Source organism: Pararge aegeria, chromosome 22, assembly GCF_905163445.1.
Source record: "Pararge aegeria chromosome 22, ilParAegt1.1, whole genome shotgun sequence".
Lineage (NCBI taxonomy): Eukaryota > Metazoa > Arthropoda > Insecta > Lepidoptera > Nymphalidae > Pararge > Pararge aegeria.
Window position 1 is genome coordinate 9,384,177 of NC_053201.1, and position 19,817 is coordinate 9,403,993.

Here is a 19,817-nt window from a genome sequence, read left to right on the forward strand (position 1 = left end):
CCACCGTCCTGGGCCGCTTGCTTCCAGAGGCTCACAGCGACTCGCCTGATGTCATCTGTTCATAGCGTTGGGGGCCTACGCTGCGTTTAACGGTGCGGGGTCGTCATTCCAGCACATTAAGACCCCAACGTCCATCGGTTCTCTGAGCTATGTGCCCTGCCCATTGCCACTTCAGCTTTGCGACTCGCTGAGCTATGTCGGTAACTCTAGTTGTCCTACGGATATCCTCATTTCTGATTTAATCACGTAGAGTAACTCCTAGCATAGCTCTCTCCATCGCCCGCTGAGTGACTCTGAGCCTTCTTAGGAAGCACTTAGGGTAATACGTGCCTGTTAAATATGATTAGTCATAATTTCTCTCTTCTTAGAAGGAAGGGTAAAATTATAATGCACACTTCACTCGGTAATATATTTTTTTAATTATATTAACCTTTAATAAATTTATCAGAGAATCTTATGTAGTTCTAACAATGGTGGTGTAGGTTCCCTTTGAGCAAATATGCTTAATATTCGTAAGTGCAGCTTCTTAACATCCCTTAATTCCATACTAGTAGGATTAAAGGTATTGAAGGTAAATATGGAATTTTGTGTGTTGCTTTGTAGTTTCGTATAGGAGTGTATTTGATCTATTATTCTATTCTATACCTACATTATCTATCTATTATATTATTATATATCAAAGCCTCTCTCCCTTTAAAGCTCGCCCTTTGTTCCCAATTTATACGATAATTATAATCCGAACCTTATCTTAGGGAATTTGAACATAAAGTTTACAGACAAAATTTATCTATGGATGACGAGTAAATTTGTTGGCTACAGTCCTACAACTAAAACAACATAATTGTTTTTAACTAAACTCCCTATTTGTCTTGGAAAATAATACTGGCGAACGGGTTTTCTGTCTTATTTTAAATACTTTAAGGAGCCTTTTAAATTTATATGATACTTACACATGGGTCATATTGCCATTCATAACGTCCTGTAAACAAAAGGACGCAAACATAACCATCCGTCACCAACAGCTTATTAAATCAAGTAATAAGTTTGAGTTCTGATGTAACAGATGAATCTATTAAAAAACTATCCATTAGTTAAATACGAGAGATTTTACTCGTATTTAACTAATGGATAGTTTTATTAGTGTAGCACGAATACTTCAGCTATTTTTATCTAGTTTTCATAAATTTAAATTAGTTTAGACGCCAGTTAGTCATCCAATCCATCTGTACTAATCATCATGTAATATCATGGTAAACGGATTTTTTTTTCTGTTAGAGTCAAGTAGTTTTTTTCTGGTATGAGGCTTTGGCCGTGGCTAGTTACCACCCTACCACACTACCTAGTGTTCCGGTGCGATGTGTATGACTACCATAATCCCTAACAGGTTAGCCCGCTACCATTTTAGACTGCATCATCACTTACCACCAGGTGAGATTGCAGTCAAGAGCTAATGTGTAGTGGAATAAAAAAAAATACATATCAATTTTCAATAATAGATTGCTGATAGATTTTATTAAAAAAATTGCGTTGTTTAAACGCCGGTCGTCAAAATACGACCGATCGATACCAATAAGTACGTGTATAAAATATCATAAGACTGAAAGCGTACAAGCTCGGTTTCAAGCCAGGTAAGCATAATTATGGCATTATTGACTGAGTAAATTGGATTAGGCCTCCTTTTTTTGTGTCCTATTAATTTAGGAACGCTATACCTAATTATTAAGTTTCTCTTCCTAATCACAGTTCTAAAATTCCATAAAATCAGTAACTAGAATAATATTAATATGATAAATATATTTCTTTCATCACAATTGTACAATTAAGAGTTGACGAACTGGCTATGTTAGCTAGATTTTATCTGAGTTAACCAGCCCTCTTCCCTGGAATATTAAACATAAACAGTTCCAAAGAAGGACATTACTATTAAGTACATTTAATTTTAACATCAGAACTAGTCTAACTATGAAGTCTAATGACATTTTTAGGGCTTTTCAACGGTAGCAGTGATTGGGCGTTATGAGAGAGACGATATCAATTCAGGATAAGCATTAAAATCCATGAATTAGGCGCTTACAGCTGCTGGGACTTGTTTTATGAGTTCTGGCAACCTTACACGGGTGTCTACCGCTGTGTTTAGCTGTGCGGGTCATCATTCTAGCACCTTAGAAACACAGCGTAAATCGTTGTCCCAGCTACAGACTAACATGGGGCAGGGCGGTTACGTATCTCACAACAGGCTAGCGACAGACGTTAATCTCTTGATCATTGCTGTCAAACGTCACTGTTGCATACAAAAGAAATACTAAACCTCACGTTTATAAGCAGATTTTGCAAGATTTACGACTGTCGCAAAACCTAACGTGAGATACTTAATCCCTGCCCACCTTGATTTGATTCCCTTTATTTCAAAGAAGAAGCACATAAAAAAACTCAAAAATTCAAAAAATTCAAAATTCATTTATTTCAAGTAGGTCCAGCGGAGTTTTGGTTTACACTATACCCCACTAGATATACAGACAACTCAAAGTGAGTCACAGGGCCCACTAAATACATGAGAGTTATTAGTAGTCAGTGTCAGAAGTCTCTACGTTTCGTAAAAGGAATAGTTTCGAACGTAATTAATTCCTACGCATTTATAACCACATTTGTAGAACTAAGTTACTCTGTTTGTATTGTTAATAGAAAGCCGACGATACCAATACAAACATCAGCTAATTACAGGGAACATCTCTCTTTTCTTTGATCTGTTAATTGGTACTTTAACGCTGTACTGTTTGTATTCATTATATCTACAGTCTACTCTAGTTACGTAATTTGTTCCATTAACCAAACTACGTCATTAAATAACTGCACTTAAGTTCTAACTTCATTAGTATTAAGGTCGTTTCAACAATTATAATGCCTTGGTAAATTAACCTTATCTCGTTCATCGCTAAAGTGCACCGGAGCCGTGTCTCTTAAGATATGCTGTAACTGCCTTCCAGTAGTTCTCTTTCATTTGTTTTGTCTAGATTACTTGAAATAGTATACTTTTCCTTATCGCACTTATTATCTTAAACACTGTCCTAGTTCACCTTGTTAAATTAAGGCGCTAGACACTTTTCGTTACTGATTCGGGATACAACAATTACGAACATGCTATAAATATGAATTTAATCGTACGCTTCGTACGTGTATTCATACGCAATGGTTTCCAATTGCATCCACTTGGCACACGCCGAACGTATCGTATACACTAAGTAAAATAAGAAACTGGAAACTAAAAAGACGTAGGAAGAGAAACAGTTTTATTTTTGATACAACTTGTGCAGGTGATAACGTTGCTTTACACAATCATCCACGTTATTGTTTATTGTATTTGTTTAGCAGCAGCTAATGGACACAATACAACATACAATACTACAAGCGTTGATTGCTATCAAAGCTTGTATCCTTAAATGCAATCTTTTACCATAGGAGTACGGTGGTATTAAATCAAGTCTACGTTTGTGAACTGCCTAAACAAAACTAAAATACAGTTTGTCTGTGTGCATATTTAATTAACTTTAATGATTAAAATGAAAATTATATTTCACTGTACACCATGTTCGTCACTAATTAATCAACATACATAATTGCCGTTCTTCATTAAATAATTAATTTTGATTTCCGTAACCGCGGCGTTTAATTGATTATTAGAAGGAAACTGTTGTATATTACTCGTTCGAAATATGAAGAGTGTATTACAGTTGAACTGGTTCTAAAATTAGGTTAGTTCATTGTTGACCTATACAAAATGGTTTGCATAGTGTTCCTCGACAAGGATGGACAGACACTTGTACAGGGCTTAAAAGGGTTAAGATTTGACAATGTGGTTTGCAATGGAACTTTTTTTTAAGTACCTACCTCATACTACCTACCTCATACTACTTACTCATTTGATTGCAGCTATGGAATGCTTCGGTAAACCATCCGTAACAGTAAAAAAATTATTGACACTATTATTTATAAAAACCCAAACCTTTCGCATAAAAAAGGAAACCTAGCATAAAATTTTGTAGTTACTTACGACCGGGGAATCTTATGCTAAACAGACTTTATAATTTAGAAAAAGAGCATCTTCTGAGTTTGTGCATTGTAATTTTTGTTTGTGTACCCTGATTTCGCTACTGTTTCTCGACTGATTTTCGCAATTTTATCTCAGGGAATGCTATAACTAATAGGTCCCATTAAGGTTACTTTGAATTTCGTTAAAAAGTAAGAAAAATGTAAGCTTAACTTTAAAAAAAATATCAAATTGATGACAAAAAAATGGACTAAATTTTTTTAAAGCTATTTAAAAAGCCACCTCATTTAACACATTTTCTATAATACCTACTCATATTTTTATTACCGACCCGCAAAACAACACTCTGTTTGCGGTTAGCAATATTGACAATGGTGAGTCACAACGTGAAATAATGTCAATTATAGCTGTTAAATAAAATATAAAATGGCGACTGAGCAATAGAAGGCACGGTTCCTGTTATTGTCTGTTCTTGGTATGCTCTAGTTGGCAAGTTTTCTTACTTACCAAGCGTAGTTCCATTCATTACGGATTGGGTAAATTCTAATAGCTTTGGATAATAGCTAGAAATCCTTTCCAGTTTGTGTAATATGTTGAAATAGATCTCAACTTAACGTAGAAAACTAGAAAAAAGTTACGTAAGAGATTTTTTGACTAAAAATGCTACATTGGAAAACTTTCTACTGGGGTACTACGCTTCTGCTCATAATGTTATTGTAACTTGAAACTTTCGGTAATTTTCTATAATTACAAATGACTGACTGACGGACAACCTACAGCCGAAAATCAATTCTTTGTGAACCCTTGATACCACCCTTTTAAGATATAAACCTTTACTAGGATATAAACTTCGTATCTTAAGGCGATCGATGTTATTAATAAATAGTGTTATTAATAAAAATTGTTTCCTTATAGTAATTCTTTATCGTTTCAGTTCGGGATCACACATCACATCACGTTACGAGGTTAAGGCATTCGAGGCATCTTGATGGGTACCTGCCATTACATTCATCCGTGAGTATGCTACATCATCAAATCCATCGTTATTTTTACAATCATTCATCTTAATCATTTATCACTTATTAATTTGGCCCTGAAAGCTTTGTCCCCTTAGAGTTCATATTAATTTCTGGCTTATTTTTTAAAACTTTAAACTTGTATTGTGCATGATCATAATATAATCTCTGCTGTATTGTCTATTGTACTTTATATATTTTTGTTGATTAACTTAGCTTTCGAGGATGTATGTAAGTACATTATTCTTAAGTCACTATTTCATATCCCATTTTTGTAATAATCACTGTTTTAAATAAACTACTATTTTCAATACTAATAATGATATTGTAATGTTTTTTATAACAGACTTCTAATAAGTTATGTAAGTCCTGTTTAAAATTGATAATTTATCATAAGTGTTTTAACTAATTATTAATTCTGTATTTATTACCTTCTTTAAATTACTGTTTGCATGGTATTTATAATGTACGATCTTGAAAATTAGCGGTTTGCAATGTTGTTATCATGATTGTATTTATTGAATAGATATTAATTAATACGTAAATCATGTTCGCGTATATTGACGAGAAGTTACTTTCTGTCATTACTGATGAAAGAATATTAAATACTTTTTCCTAAAATGTACGAAAGTAACTTATTTTACCCAATGCTAATATCATAAACTTTCGTGATAATTTTCTCGAATCTGGAATACAATTTCTCGTGAAAGTTAAATTTTAGTGTTGGGTGGAACTGAACGAGCTTTTGGCGATGTAGCAAAATTAGCTCTATATTTATGTAGTAGCACCCACTAACGCGGTTTCAGTTCACGCCGGCGACGTCACCGAAGCTTGCTGTGAAGGATAACCACAAGCCACTGTTCACCGAATGCCTGAATTACAGGCCGACATTGAAAGAAGAACAGCCCATCGGAACTTATGTGTTTACTGTGAGTCAAAACCGTCTAATAATAATATTTGTGTTCTAAAACTCAAACATTTTAGGAGTATTTATCAATGCTTCAATCATTAGATCCGGTCTTAAGTTTAAAAAAATTGGCCTTCATTTTAAAACCCTGAATTATTATTTTGGAGGGTTCTGATAACTTTTCGGTAACGTTAGATAAATATTAGTATAGTTTATCAATATGTTTATATACATACACATCTTGATATTAAGCTTTTATTGACTCAATGTAATTTGAAAAACCTTGAATATAACCAAAAAAAGCAGTCCCTTTAAAACTATCTTTTAATTATTGCAAACCATGACAATTGTCTTAGAGTAGCTGGTACAAGAACTTGAAACACAGCATAAGGTTGATTAAATCTGTAGCAATATTGGGTACTTTTAAATTCTTATAAATTATTTCGTACAGGTTCATGCAGAAGATCGAGATCCACCGGAAATGGGTGGTACAGTTACGTACAAATTTGTCTCAACTCCTGGTGAGAAAGAGCGGTTTCACGTAGATCCTGAAACGGGAAGAATTACTACAGCTGATGTCAGTATGATTTAATAATAGGTTTAGATTTTTTTCCCATTTTTTTAAATTATCTTAGTTTATCCTAATTAATTATAGTTTTCTACATAATAAAAAAAAAAATTAGATTAACAGTAATTTATATGCATAAGCTTTCGCTAAGGAATTTGAAGGTAGGTAAAATGATGTAATTTGTATTTTTGTTCATATGTATACAATTGCGCAGATTTTTGACCATGATGAGCCATCTCGTGAAAAGGAAGCTTATATAACAGTTCGAGCGAGTGACAACGGCCAACCACAATTGGACGACGCGTGCACTATCAAAATTCTAATAGAAGACATCAATGACAATCAGCCAGTCTTCGATAAAGTTGTAAGTAGTCTAAAAGAGGTTACACTTTATTTAATTGATCACGTTAATATAACAATAGAATACCAAGTGCTCGACTAAAGGTACAGCTCAAAGTCCGATCTCATTGTTTGTGTAATTTCATCATTAAAATAATTCTAAATGCGCTATAATATTACCCTAATCTAGTAGATCATCTATAAACGTTAACTATACCTATACTGCAGATTAAAAGTATTTGTTCTAACAAGCTTTTGGCTCAATAACCATTGCAACGCAATGTTTTCAAAAAATTATATATATTCAATGTATGTAATGCCTCTTTATCACTTACAAGTTTTAGGTCTTACACTTCTGGAATGTAGTTATTTTCTAATCTTTTTTTTGTGTTCATATGTCCACTGTAACTAACTTAAAATTCGTCCATTAGCCTCAAACCGTGGCGCAGACTTTATTAACACTTGCCTGTTTTTCGAAGGTCTTCCGTGGAGATGTTTGGAAGGTTTGTCCTTAAGAACAGAGAATTTCACAAAATGAGAGACAGAGTTGCGCACACAGTTTTATTAAAAAATAAACACACTTAATATTGAATTTACTAACGATCGAGTGTTACCATTGCTTATATTTTTAAGCCTTATTGTATTATAACTATGTTAAGCTATGGTAACAATCGAATTTTCGTATAAATTTGAAAATAGTTCTATTTTTCTACTTGCATGTTGCTGCATGTCTGATTTAGGATCGTAAGCCGCCACTCAAGGCGTTATCGGTAATAATTTTGTATGTATCGTGTGTTTTTGATTCACTTTTTTTGCACATTACTAGTTGGTGTGTTTTCTTTAGCTAGGCTGCTCTTTTTCCCCTAAACGCATTTTTTCACACAGCACGATTATAATTATTTTGGAAAACTTTCTCTAAGCTTTAGGCATGCTTCGCGTAGAACATGTCAAAGTGAAATAACAACATATTTAAGCTAACCCTAAGGCTAAATATTTAACGAGGTGAACACAACTTTCATAACTTCGTAACAGTAAGGAATTTTACCAAATTATGTTATAGTCTTTACGTGACATATAACTACATTTATTTTACTTCAGATTAATTTATCATCTTCGTTTCTAAATTAACGAACATCATTTTTACAATTACTCATATTTGTTACGTACTTCATTTATGGAGCAAAAATATAAGTGTTGTCTTTTTGCGCAGTCATATTCAGAGTCAGTCCCACAAGATTTGCCGAGTGGCCGCGAGGTGATGAGGATATCTGCAACAGACATAGACGATGGGAACAACTCCATCGTGCACTACAGCCTTGATTCCAACTCTCCTGATCAGGCATACTTTTATATCGATCCAGACAACGGAGTCATATTTCTGAACAAAACTATTGACGTAAGTTGACATTCACATTTTGTTCGTAAAAGCCACTGACCAAAAGCTGTGTAAATTATTAACGTGAAGAATTTTCCAAACTGACGTCGAGTTTGCATGTTGGAATGCTAATGACGTCAGCGGCATTAACTTGCAGCAGTTAAATTCGTCTCTTCAATATCAAATCATAATTTACTGCTACGTACTTGTCAATAATAAGTTTTAACTTTTCGAATCCTTAAACTACTTTCAAACTTTTGAACATAAATTACTATGCTATTACACTTCTTACGAAACAGTATTAATTTTAAAGCGATATTGCCACCCTGTATTATAAACTTTGCACTAATTTCTTTGTGAATTTATGCAGAAAGTCCCAGGCTACAAATTCAAGTTGAGCGCGATAGTAAAAGACATGGGTGATCCGCCGCAACAAAGTTCGATTACTTTAGACATCCAAGTCGTCGAGTCTAACAAGAAAAGCCCGTCTTTTATAGAAGTGCCCGATCAACCGATAAGATTAAAAGAAAATTATGCAGACTTCACCACACCTATAGCTACCGTGAGGGCAATGTAAGTATTTGAATTTAATTTTTGAAGTATCAAATTAAATGTTATCAAAGTGTACTTAAAGTAGTCATGAGGTTGGCTTAATTGAATCTTTTGAGTTCATTAAGCAAAATAAATTATTCCAAGTCAAGTGTACTTGACTTTTGACTGAAACAAAACGGTGGTGGCTACGGTTGTTGAATTAAATGATTATATTGTTTTAAAATTTATCTTTTAGATCGAATATTCCTGAAGAAAGTAAATTACAGTTTGAACTGGTGATGGGCCAGACTGAACAAACAAATAAATGGCACACGTTCGTTTTAGAACCTGAGGCCAATTCAGCTTATATCAAACTAGGAAACCATTTGGACTATGAAAAAATCACTGACTATACATTAACTGTTAGAATACAGGTACGTACTATATGTATTATGAATACTGATCAAAATATGACAAGTGAGAACTGTGTTGTAAATAAAATATTCTCTTTTCAGAACAACTACAAATTAGCAGCTGAAACCATAATCCAAATAGAAGTTGAAGATGTCAATGACAACATTCCGATCTTTAGTGAAATAAGATCCGGTAGTGTTCTAGAAAATGAACCGGCGGGAACACCTGTCATGCAGGTTAGAGCATTCGATGCTGATGGGACATCAGCAAACAATCAAATTACATATGAACTAGGAGACGCTTCTGATCCTTTCGCTATTGATAGCATAACAGGGAATATAACAACACTTAAAATGTTTGATAGAGAAGAGAGAAGCTTTTATAACATAAAGATTATTGCAACGGACAATTCAGAATCGGCTCTAATTCCTGGAAAACATAACGCAGGCCAGCAAGTGTTTCTTATAGAAATCGCGGATAAAAATGATAATCCACCTCATTTCACACAAGATACATACGTCGCTGAGTCGATAGCTGAGAATGCAAACATTAACGAGCTCGTCACACAAGTTACTGCTTTAGATATTGATACAGGTAAAAATATTTCATTGAAAATTTGTATTTATCGGTATTACTATTTTAGAAAGTGCCGTGTTGTGGCACATCAGAATACAGTTGTCACCACCCCTCCTCTTCCTGCGGGTGTCCTACGAGGTGACTAAGGAAATATAATGGAGAACAGTAGCGTTCTCTGTGCTTGTACTACCATCTACTGCGATCACCAACCCAATCTGCCTAAAGTGGTGATTGTGGGCAAAGCCTCCCTTTAGGAGAGGCATTTAGTCCAGCAGTGGATTGTTATAGCCTGTTGATGGCATTGTTTATGTTAATATTAATAAATAAAATTGTTTTAGCATCCGTGGTTACATACAGCATCGTAGCCGGCAATACCTACGACGCGTTCGTTATCAGAAACTTCACGGGTGAAATCCGAGTCAACAACGAGCTTGACTACGAGAACATAACAAGCTACAGCTTGGATGTCAGAGCATTCGATGGGCTTTATGAAGACTATGCAAAAGTTCTCATCAAGATTGAAAACTTAAATGACAACCCGCCCGTCTTTTTGGCTAACTATACTAAGACGATTGAGGAGGAGAAATTGTATGAAGGTTGCATTGTTAAGGTAAATTATCTCTATATCAATCCATCTCTTACTACGTGAATATGGAATTAACCAGTTCAGGATAGTTAAAACTTACTAGCTGTTAGCCCTAGACCGAAGATCCCTGTGTTTTCGATTTGGGATGAAAAAGGTTGGCTAGGTTACTCTTCGCCCTTTTAACTATGCCAAAATTACTGTCGATTGGTTGCTTAGTAAGGAAGTACAAAACGAACAAACGCACTTTCGCATTTATAATATTAGTTAGGATTACAAAACTTTTAATGTAACTTATTATCCTTATTACAAAATTGCACAGCCACACATTTTAAGTGTTTCAATACTAACAAACCACCAATACAATAATATTGTAATACAATAATATTATTGTATTATTGTTGTTTCAATACTAACAAACCACCAATACAATAATATTGTAATACAATAATATTATTGTGTTATTGTATTACAATATTATTGTATTGGTGGTTTGTTAGTATTGAAACACTTAAAATTTGTAGTCAAGTGGACCTAATCCTACTTATTTTAAAATCCTAGTTCCCGCATCCATATAAAGCCCTACGATGAAATAATAATCCGTAACGCGGAGTGTATTAAATTTGTTAAAAAGTAAAGTTTCGGTTCCGACTAGTTGTCATAATGCATATTTAAATTGTATGCTAATCTAATTAAGATCTTTCCGCAAACTAAATCACTCATCAACAGTTTTTTAATTTCCATGAACTATCTTTACGAACATTAGTAGAATGAAAATGTATACTGAATATTTATACCGTTTACATTTGCAGCACTTATGTATCCCATGTCTAATATCTTTGGTAAATATTTCAAATGAGCACATTTTACAACACTAGTGATAATAAATTACAAAATTAATTCAGTGGCTAATCAAATAAAAAACAATTCAATCCATTTAAATCCATTTTTTACGCGCGATTAAATTACCAGCACTCTCTCACCCTCGCACTCGCGATAGGATTCTTTCTTTTAATTATAGGATTAACTTTAATACACCAAGTATTTTTTTCTTTATTATAATTGTTGATTTGAAATGCTTCAAAATTTTCACCGAGGCATTCGATGCTTGAATTTTAACACTAAGGTGTCAAATTCTCAATTGAAATAGTAATGAAAATAATAAAAGTATTTTATTTTTATAACCAGGTTGAAGCCTACGATCCAGATCTTGACAGAAATGAACCTCAGAACATAGTTTACTCATTAGTCAAGCACGAACAGAAGGAGTTCCTACAGATTGACAACGACGGTTGCCTCCGACTCACTAAGCCTTTAGACCGAGATCAACCAAGCGGTTTTGCGAGATGGCAAATCCTGATAATGGCTGCTGACCATGGGGGCAGGCTGGGATCGGATAGCTTGAGGTCAACCACTGAGGTCATATTGGAGCTGACGGATATCAATGATAACGCCCCGTTTTTGACTAATGTAAGTATAACATACTCCGTTCTACTGCTTGGCATTGAACTCTTCTCTAATAGGAGCGAGTTTTGAAAACCGGGAATTGAACCCGGAACCTCGTGATTTGTTGTCGATCATTAAAACCACTAATCTAACTATCTACTGAGAGACGCGATGGCTCGCAATACAGTGGTGTGCTACCTGCTGTTCACCGTAGTCCTTTTTTAAAGGTTAAATGATACTGTGTATTATTTATTTAAACTTATTAGATATTAGAGGAATGTGTAACGTCCAAACGAACTCATGTGAGTTTCAGGATGCGAAGAATATTAATTTTAGTAGTTTGTGTAATTAAATAAAAAAAAATTGGTTGTCTGTAAAGTCGGCTTACTGACGATAGTTGAACGTGACAACGTCGTTAGAAAATACTAATGGATTGGTTGCATTTTTCAAAAGAAAATTTTAATTTTATTTGTTTTATAGATATTATCGTTGCTATAAACAATTGACACCACATTCACTTTTCACTGCACTTCATCCTTGCCGAAAACATGTAAATGTATTATTGAATAGAAGCTGTCCACGCGGACGCATCGCTCACTCAAGTAGGAGAGAGACAGATGTCGAACGCGGAGGCTGACTGTGCCTCTTTGTCGCTCGTTCCTTTGAATGGAACGCCTCAGAGCGAGGTAACGCCGCATGTTTTTTCGTGCGTGCAGCCGGCTCCATCGAATTATAAGACGTTGTCACGTCAAAATAATAAATAACGATGCAATAAAGTAATATAAAAGACAAATTCATTTAAGAAATCCGACCATATTAATCGATATTCAAAGAGTTGCGAAGCGGGTGTCAAAGAGCAGGGCATATAAATCGGAGGAACAACGTATTTTCGTGTCCCAAGATGCTAGAATAGCAACCTTCACAGAAAAATTCAGCTTTTAAGGGCCCCGTTTACTAGTAGGTACGTAGTGGCTATATGAAAAACAATTCTGTTTTGGCGGAAAGGTAGCATAAACGTCACTTCCCCATTTAAGTTTGAAGTCGTAAAGATTTTTTATTTAACTGTAACGTTACAAATAATTACAATGCTGCGGTATAATCTCCGGAAGAAGAACAAGCCACTTATGTAACCTTTATATAACCAATTGAGGGGCTTTATGGACCATTTTGAAGGAATCGCTATCGATAGATTGAAATTGAGCCATCCATCAGGAGGACATTTTTGTAGAAACCATCTGTTATAAAATTACTTTAAAGATGGTGGTGGTTTTGTATTTAAATTGAGATATATAGGTAGAATAACAACATTCTTTGAGACAACAAGTTACATGGTTAAAGATTAATAATTATTGAAATTGATATGAGAAATTCTCAAATTTCTGTCAAGAGTTAAGAAATAGTTTTGACCTTGGAAAGCATGCTTTGCCATCCCAGTTTATCACTACTAACCTTGTATTATATAGGATATAAATTTCGGTACTGTCTTCCTTGAGAGTCCTTGAGGCCTTCATCCAAAAAAGACTCTTTAATAGGCTGACGATGACGATGGCTCTTAGCTGCAAAAATGTAGATGGGCGTTTCTCAACAAACGCTTCTTCTGCTTGTTCTTCTGGGATCATTAATTTTAGGAATATACAAAATTGCGATGTAAAAATTTGCGGTTACAACCAAGACACCAGCCGTCTTTAAATTTAAGGTCAATGAGTACCTAGGCAACAGGAATAAGATTAAGTTTTTAGATAATATTTAAACAATAATTCACAAATACACGTGTTATGTGATATCAAATGATAACAATTATTAGGGTTACTTATTTAAAGCTAGGTAGGTACTATTAAGCATGGGCGTATTCAGGAAGGTCAGGGGAGGGCATCTGCCCCCTCCCTGGAAATCTCGCAGATAATGTATGAAATCTTAAAATGTATGGTGGCCAAGATACAGACAAACAGTCAGACAGACAGAAAAAAAAAGATTTGGCTTCAGGATCGATTCTAGAGGGCCCTTTAAAAAAATTTCACAGAAAAGCATAAAAGTACTGTCCGAAAAAAATCTTTGTTCACTCAGCCACCCCCTAGACAGAAGTCGGGTACCTACATGGGTACTGTTATATAAAAACTAAAAATAAATTTACTTGAAAATTATAGTCCTTCTTCTTTAAATTTTAATTTTGATTAATTTATTTTTGACATATTATATCTTTCCAAATTTATGTATTTATTTTAATTGCAATTATTTTAATTTTGTAAACTGTTTAACTTATGTACTATGTTAAATTTTTATGGGTCAAGCCTGAAATAAATAATTATTATTTTTATTATTAAACAATTATATGATTGCGAGATTTTATGATAATAATTTATAATCTACTAGTGTTACAATTATTAGATGTTGGAGAAACCTACCTTTTCCCCTTATTACGCCTTACCAAAAATATACTAGTCTGCTAGACTTTCGTAATGACCTTGCAACTAAAATATGTTGCATTTAGTTTTCTTTTCATACCATAAATTGAAGTCTAAACACGAAAGGTAAGAGAAAGTAAATGCCCGCAATTCTACACCAAGCTCTCGTATACCATTTCAAATGTTCTCGAATGTCTTGATTAAAAACGATTGTTTCAGAGAACGCTTTTGTTTGGATCTGCAGTAGGTATTATTTTTATTTCAACAGCATTTCAGTTTCCATTTCTCTTTATCAACCAACTACGGACGGGTATTGTATTTACAACTCTATATATGCTTCTTCTTCTCGCCCTTATCCAATGTAACGCGGGGTCGGCACCACTTCTTCAGAAACCTTTGAAGACACTCGTTGTTTTAGTATTGGCATATTTTTTACGACAAACTACCAGTCTGATGTCAAACGTGAATACCCGAGACGTGTTTTTTTTTTTTAAATCCACCATCTTAAAATGTTAAGGAGCCATTTTAATCGCAAACTAAGCTAGCCCCTTTAAGCATACACATGAGAGAATAGAATAGCATAGGTCTTTATTTGCATATTATTTACACAAGTTTACATAGATGCCATTTAAATATCAATTACCAAGTCACAGTGTATTTATTGCCATTAGCTGGCTTGCAAAGGTAAGAATAAATAAAAAAAATGCAATTTTAATACAATGCAATATGATGTTTTTTGCCATAAAAGAAAAAACATAGTCATATTAAAAGCTTCAGAATTTGGAACATCGTCGCAAGGTTGATTCGATATGAATATATATTATTATTATTATTATATATTATATATATTATGATATATATAATATTGTTTGATATTCCTGCCTTTCCATATTCTATAGGATATATTTCGGAGAGTGCTCAAGAACGGTTTGATCTAGTTAGTGCCTCGCGGTTCGATGGTAAAAAGTCCGAACGAAGCGCTTCACATCTTAGTTTCTGATCCGCACCGCTAGGATCTGGAATGCCCTTCCAGCTTCCATTTTCCCCAGTACCTACAATATGAGTACCTTCAAATCAAGAGTGAATAGGCATCTTCTAGGCAAGCGCGCTCCACCTTAGGCTGCATCGTCGCATCGTCCATCAGGTGAGATTGCAGTCAAGGGCTACCTTGAAGTGTAAAAGAAAGTAAGCGCTTATTTTCAGTTTTTGAAAATTGTTTTTATGGTGTTGATATTTATAACGACTACGGCCGAGCCAAAAATATTTTATCGTGCGGTATCAGAGCTACGTTATTGCTTGGCTGTCCAAAATCCCTTTGACGAGGGTTCAGTTAGACACTGTGGGTTCAAAACTAATCTAATATCCCAATATACATCAAGAGCTTATAGTTATTTTTAGTCCTACCGAGTAAAGGGGAAGTGAAGTACCTACTGTTATTAAGCCTTATGTTACCCTCGTAACCCTGACGAAAGAGAAAGTGATAAGTTGTACAATATCCACCATTTGTCTACCTCTCTGGTGCAGTGGTTAAAATAAAAAATGCCCAAGGATTAACAAAAAAACCGAAACATACAGTCGTTTCGCTATGTCTTAGTTAGCTAGAATAAATTAAAAATAGAAATAGAATAGAAAAACTTGAATGCAACACAACACAATAGAAAAAATGCCAAGAAATCAGTAATAGTACTTAGTGCACCCTGCAACGGCGGCTTTATCACTAAAGGTGATATTTTAACGGCATCCGTAGCGTGCGAAGCCGATGAATAGGTGGAAAGTGGATGGTACATATACTATGTTACTAAAAATAAAAATAGTTGGAAAATCCAACAGTGCACGCCTCATAATCTCATTCATTCATTACAATAAAATTGAGATTATTCGTAAATAATAATTAAACTACGTCTAATTATACCGTGAAAAGTGATAGTCTTCTATTCCTCAAAATACTGAACCCTATAAAAAAAAAACCAACCCGATAAATGAAGTATTTCGCTCGTTATCGTGACCACAAGATACGGGATCCGCACATACAGACTCACGGACGTCTAAGACAGGACTTTTTTTAAACATTTTTTCAATTAGTTTAAATAATAAAATAATAAGAAGATATTTAAAAATATCGTGAGTGTTTTTTCTCCACATTTGTCTATTTATATGCACTTATAAAAGCAATAAAGAATAAAAAAGTTACATTTTAGGTTGGAGAATCACTCGGTGTGCGTAAACTGACAGTAATACCCACCTCAAGGCTTCGCTTATGAGGCATACAATAAAAACCATACTTAACATCGCATACCAAATAGACATATTGTATTTACTGCAACTAAACGGAACGACAGCACCTTATAAATAAATCCTCTTACGTTGCTATCATCGCATGGGGCTTAGTGAGAGGTGTTTGTTTTCTCCAACAATGCAAGCGATGTGATAAGAGAATACAGGATATATGATTGTGTTTGTAACAAGCTTTTTCCCCTCAACTTGTCATAAGCCGAATTATTTGGGAGATATAAACTTATATGTATAATAATTAGTATATTCAGTGAAAAAGTTATTATTAATAATAATAATTTATTCCCTGAATATACGAAACACCTGAAAGATTTATAATTTTATTTTATTCCATCAATATTAATTCCACTGCGCCAATCGGCCGTCAAAATTAGAAGGTGGGACCTTCTAATTTTGACGGCCGATTGGCGCAGTGGACAGCGACCCTGCTTTCTGAGTCCAAGGTTGTGGGTTCGATTCCCTCGACTGGAAAATGTTTGTGTGATGAACATGAATGTTTTCCAGGTGTCTGGGTATATTATTCATAAAAATATTCATCAGTCATTTTAGTACCCATAACAACCCATAAGCTACGCTTACTTCGGGGCGAGATAGCTATGTGTGTATTGTCGTAATATATTCATTATTTGTCATTAAATTTTCGAAACCTTATTGTATCATTTCATATTATTTCCATAGGTTTCCCATAGGAATATAAGCATGCGTAATGCGGGTAGCATAAAAAACATGGGTAGTACTTACCTACTTATCAAGTCAATTCGTACCCCACTTATAAGTTTCCTTTTAGGTAAAATCGCTTGGGATATACCCACTTGTCAATTTTTCATGCAAATGCCCCTACCTATGGCCTCGCTATTTCTCATTTTGTACGCGGTCCTCTTTACCCCGATTTCGGCCAGGTACCTTAATCTCTGTTTCTATAATATCGCCTTATACACTGACATATTAGATCATCTGATCTGTGAACTTATTTACTTTGATGCTTTATTTTGATTCGTAATCATCATCATCATCATATCAACCGATAGACGTCAACTACTGGACATAGGTCTTTTGTAGGGAGTTCCCAATTCCAAGGTTCTGTGCCGCATGGATCCAGCGGCTACTTGCGACGCGCTTAATGTCGTCGGTCCACCTCGTTGGGGGTCGACCAACGCTGCGCTTAGATTCGATTTAGATTCGTAAACCTATTTAAATATCTACGTTGTTTTAGACTGCTTATATCTCGTTAGTTTCCAAGCCAATTTAAAATATTATCAAAAATCTAAGACAAGCTATAGGCTTGGCAAAGGTAACGTTAGGCCTCCTCTATCATAGGAAGGCATAATTCAGAGCTTAGAACCTCGAAGTTGCGAATAAACCGTAACTAACGAATAACTGTATGTTAGGTAATACATAGGTATAATTGTTGATATATAATTTACTTTTTTATTATTATTAAAAGACTGTGAACTTCATGCCAACATGAAAATCATTGACAAACAAACAAAAAAAAAAAAAATTTTATCTTGGATAGCAGCAGGCTCTACTTTGCGGAAATCCATGATATAATAGGGCCCCTCATATCAGCCCATTAGCTTTTCGGGGAGTATAGTAAATTAAGCTTTATTTTCATAAAATATTAAAATCGCACATATTAAAACAGGTTAGCCTGTGATTGCAGTCAAAAGCGTTATGGAATAAAATTTACAATCTGACTATCCTTTGGGGTTAGGAAAACATTAGTATAAGTTATATGTTAAAACAAAGAATATAAATGTTTGGTGGGAGTCTTTAGCGATTTAGTGTTCCGGTGCGATGTCGCGTAGAAACCGATTAGTGTTATGACTACCATACTCCCTAACAGGTTAGCCCGCTACAATCATGGACTGCATTATCACTTACCACCTGGTGAGATTACAGTCAAGGGCTAACTTGTAGTGGAATAAAAAAAATTGTATTCTTTCATCATACGATTTTAATCCACAGACCCAGCCGGTAATATGGTATGAGAATGAACCACCCGGACAGGTTGTTATTCTCACGGCTAAGGACTACGACTCCGACGAAAATGGACCGCCTTTTACCTTCGCACTCAACGAGTCCGTGAGCTTCGATATCCGATCTAAGTTCCATATACAAGGTAATTAAAAAGTTTTATATGTCGAATAAATCTATGTTAAGTTAGTACTTGCTTTCTCGTATAATAGTGGTACCTACGTTAAGACGATGTTGGTGCACTTATTTTAGCTATATATTGTATATTATATAAATTAATACTAAATGTTTCTATGCCACCAATAAGAACAGTAAATAGATTTTTCTTTAAAAGGATTATCTGCCCGTGCTAGACCTGTGGAGCACGGCTCTGCTACCACAATGAGAAGTTTTAGGTTAAGGCCGTAGATCACCCCGCTTGCCCAGTGCGGATTATTGGACTCCACGCTCCTTTGAGAACATTATGGAGAACTTTTAGGCTTGCAGGTTTCCTTACGATGTATTCCTTCACCGTCGAAGCAAGTTTAGAGGTGCGGGCTGGGATTCGAACTCCCGAAAGTAAAGTCGAAATACCTACTGTTGAAAAGGCAGAAAACACGGAGCTCGGAAAGGCATTCCATTCCAAGTATGTGAGAAAATAGGACGGAAATAGAAAATAAACTTTTTATGTAATAATAATATTACATTTGATCACCCATTTAAAGTTAAAAAACATAATGCCGAAATATCGCAAATGGCACTTATTTGAAACAATGATGAAATTGCAAAAAGCACCTAAAATGTTCAATTTCTTAAATGGGTGCTTTAAAATCATTTACGGGAATTACAAACGTCTACTTATTCAAATTATTTTTAATGGCCTCCTTCTGATTCGACACGATTACCAAATTAAACATACAAGGTAAAGCAATTAGGGCGTTTTCACGCTTTGCATGAAAACGTTAAATTTGGAGAACCAGAAATTATCAGATGTTCTCGAATGTGTTCCCGATAAATATTGGATACTACAGTTAGTGCTTAAATTCGAAAATGTACTTTCTGAACCTTTACACTCGGCCATTTTGCAGGCTCGATTTCGGGAATATCCACGCTATAATGCAATCGGGCATTTTTACCTGCTCTCATTTTAGAAATCAAGGGACACACGTTGTCAGGTGTTATAGTTCCCAAGTGTACTATAAATAACTCTGATAACCTTTTCTGTGGCCCAAATTTGATTAATTATCTAGTAATCGATTTCAGGCTACAGAATATTAATTGGGTTTTAACGCAGACTGTGTACTACATAATTAACTTGATTCATGAAAGGGGTACTGTTTGGGGAAGCTAGCTTAGATATAAACTGC

At 34.8% G+C, this 19,817-nt stretch overlaps 1 protein-coding gene across 1 annotated transcript in view; it reads left to right on the top strand.

Annotated features, from left to right (window-relative positions):
* LOC120633612 (DE-cadherin) overlaps positions 1–19,817 on the top strand; it is a 335,396-nt gene that overhangs the window by 262,467 nt on the left and 53,112 nt on the right. The window contains exons 2-12 of the mRNA XM_039903854.1: positions 4,980–5,059; positions 5,868–5,990; positions 6,420–6,545; positions 6,751–6,900; positions 8,086–8,271; positions 8,621–8,823; positions 9,038–9,215; positions 9,297–9,789; positions 10,110–10,381; positions 11,543–11,824; positions 18,463–18,616. Of these exons, the coding sequence (XP_039759788.1) occupies positions 4,980–5,059; positions 5,868–5,990; positions 6,420–6,545; positions 6,751–6,900; positions 8,086–8,271; positions 8,621–8,823; positions 9,038–9,215; positions 9,297–9,789; positions 10,110–10,381; positions 11,543–11,824; positions 18,463–18,616 (2,247 nt within the window). The remainder of the gene's footprint in view (positions 1–4,979; positions 5,060–5,867; positions 5,991–6,419; positions 6,546–6,750; positions 6,901–8,085; positions 8,272–8,620; positions 8,824–9,037; positions 9,216–9,296; positions 9,790–10,109; positions 10,382–11,542; positions 11,825–18,462; positions 18,617–19,817) is intronic.